Source organism: Oxyura jamaicensis, unplaced genomic scaffold (assembly GCF_011077185.1).
Source record: "Oxyura jamaicensis isolate SHBP4307 breed ruddy duck unplaced genomic scaffold, BPBGC_Ojam_1.0 oxyUn_random_OJ71989, whole genome shotgun sequence".
NCBI lineage: Eukaryota > Metazoa > Chordata > Aves > Anseriformes > Anatidae > Oxyura > Oxyura jamaicensis.
Window position 1 is genome coordinate 1 of NW_023310795.1, and position 1,810 is coordinate 1,810.

Sequence of the window (1,810 nt, forward strand, 5' to 3'; positions counted from 1 at the left end):
TGCTTTGGGGCCAGCCGGGGGTGCTGGGGGGCAGGGGTTGGGGGGGCCGGGGGTGCTTTGGGGCCAGCCCGGGAGCTGGAGGAGGGGGTCCTGTTGCCCCAGGGGGTTTCTCCACGCCTTTTCGTGCCCCCCCCCAGCCACCCAGTCGGCCCAGTGGTACGCCTGGGGCCCCCCCAACATGCAGTGCCGCCTCTGCGCCTCGTGCTGGATCTACTGGAAGAAGTACGGGGGGCTGAAGACCCCCACGCAGCTGGAGGGGGCAGCGCGCAGCGCCTCGGTGAGCCCCGGGGGTGCCCGGCGGGGGGTTTCCGCCATCCCCCGACCACGTTTGACCCCCGTTTTCCCCCCCCCCCCCCCCCCGGTGCCAGGAGCCTCACTCCCGCGGGCACCTGTCCCGCCCCGAGGCGCAGAGCCTCTCGCCCTACACCACGAGCGCCAGCCGGGCCAAGCTGCTGGCCAAGAACCGGCAGACGTTCCTGCTGCAGACCACCCGCCTCACCCGCCTGGCGCGCCGCCTCTGCCGCGACGTCCTGCAGCCGCGCCGCGCCGCCCGCCGCCCCTACGCCCCCATCAACGCCAACGCCATCAAGGCCGAGTGTAGGAACGGGGGGGGGGGGGGGTTGGGGGGGGGGGGGGGGGGCACAGAAGGCACTGCCTGTGTCCCGCGGGGCTGGGAGCTGGGGGGGTCCCTCCCATGTGGCTGAGGGGGGGGTCAGCACCCCCTGACTCCCCTCCTTCCCCTCCCCCCCAGCGGCGCAGGCCCCCCTGAAGCCGAAGACGCCCCGGGGCACCAAGACCCCCATCAACCGCAACCAGCTGAGCCAGAGCCGGGGGCTGGCGGGGCTCGTGGGCAAGCGGGGCTACGAGGGGGCTGCTGAGGGCCACCGCCCCCCCCGGGTACGAGGGGCGGGGCCTGAGGGGGCGGGGCCGTGGGGTGATTGGCAGGGGGTGGGGGCTATGAATGGGGTGGAGGTGGGGCGTGACGGAGTGTCCAATAGTGGGCGTGGCCTGGGGTGATTGACGTGTGGGTGCGGGGTGAGTGGCAGCTCCTGGCACTGATTGAGGCCTGCAGGGGGGTGGGCTGGGAGAGGGAGGGTGGCTCGTGATTGGATGAGGCCAAAGCGGGCGGGCGGGGCCTGATGGAAGCTTCAATCCCCCCTCCCTCACCCCCTCCCTGCAGGTGGGGGCCTCAGGGGTCCCCTTCTCAGCCAACGGGCGGCCCTTGGCGGGGGGGCTGCGGGCCGGGCCCCCCCCCGCCAGCAAGCGCCAGAAGCTGAACCCCGCCGATGCCCCCAACCCCGTCGTCTTTGTGGCCACCAAGGACACCAGGTAGGGTTGGGGGGGGGGGAAGCATAGGGGAGGCTCCCTGCCCCCAAAACAAAACCACACCTTCTCACCCCATTTCCCCCCCCCCACAGGGCCCTGCGGAAGGCGCTGACCCACCTGGAGCTGCGCCGTGCCGCCCGTCGCCCCAACCTGCCCCTCAAGGTGAAGCCAGGGCTGCCCCTGCGGCCCGGGGGGGCCCTGGCGCCTCCCGCGCCCCCCCACCCTGCCAGCACCTCGGAGCCGATCGTCCTCGAGGACTGACCCCCACCCCCCCTCCCTCGCCGCGTCCCTTTTGTATTTTTTTTATTTCCATAGAAACCGCGCGATTTTGGGGCGGGGGGGGGGAAACGCCACCCTCCCCCCCCCCATCCCGCGGGACCCTTTTGTACGTGGAGCGACGCCCCCGGTTTTGTATCTTGGGCTGTCCCGGTTCTGTAGCGACAGGAAATAAACCGACGGCTTTTCTTCAATCTGCGCCCCCCCC

At 72.0% G+C, this 1,810-nt stretch overlaps 1 protein-coding gene across 1 annotated transcript; it reads left to right on the top strand.

Moving 5' to 3' along the window:
- Nucleotides 1-67: 67 nt before the first annotated feature.
- LOC118159758 (metastasis-associated protein MTA2-like) lies at nt 68-1,611 on the top strand (the record flags this gene model as incomplete). The annotated part of the gene is given in 5 exon segments (XM_035314326.1): nt 68-277; nt 369-619; nt 717-897; nt 1,181-1,329; nt 1,419-1,611. Coding segments are annotated over 5 exon segments (960 nt in total), but the record flags the coding sequence as incomplete, so codon positions are not given.
- Between the last annotated feature and the right edge of the window lie 199 nt (nt 1,612-1,810).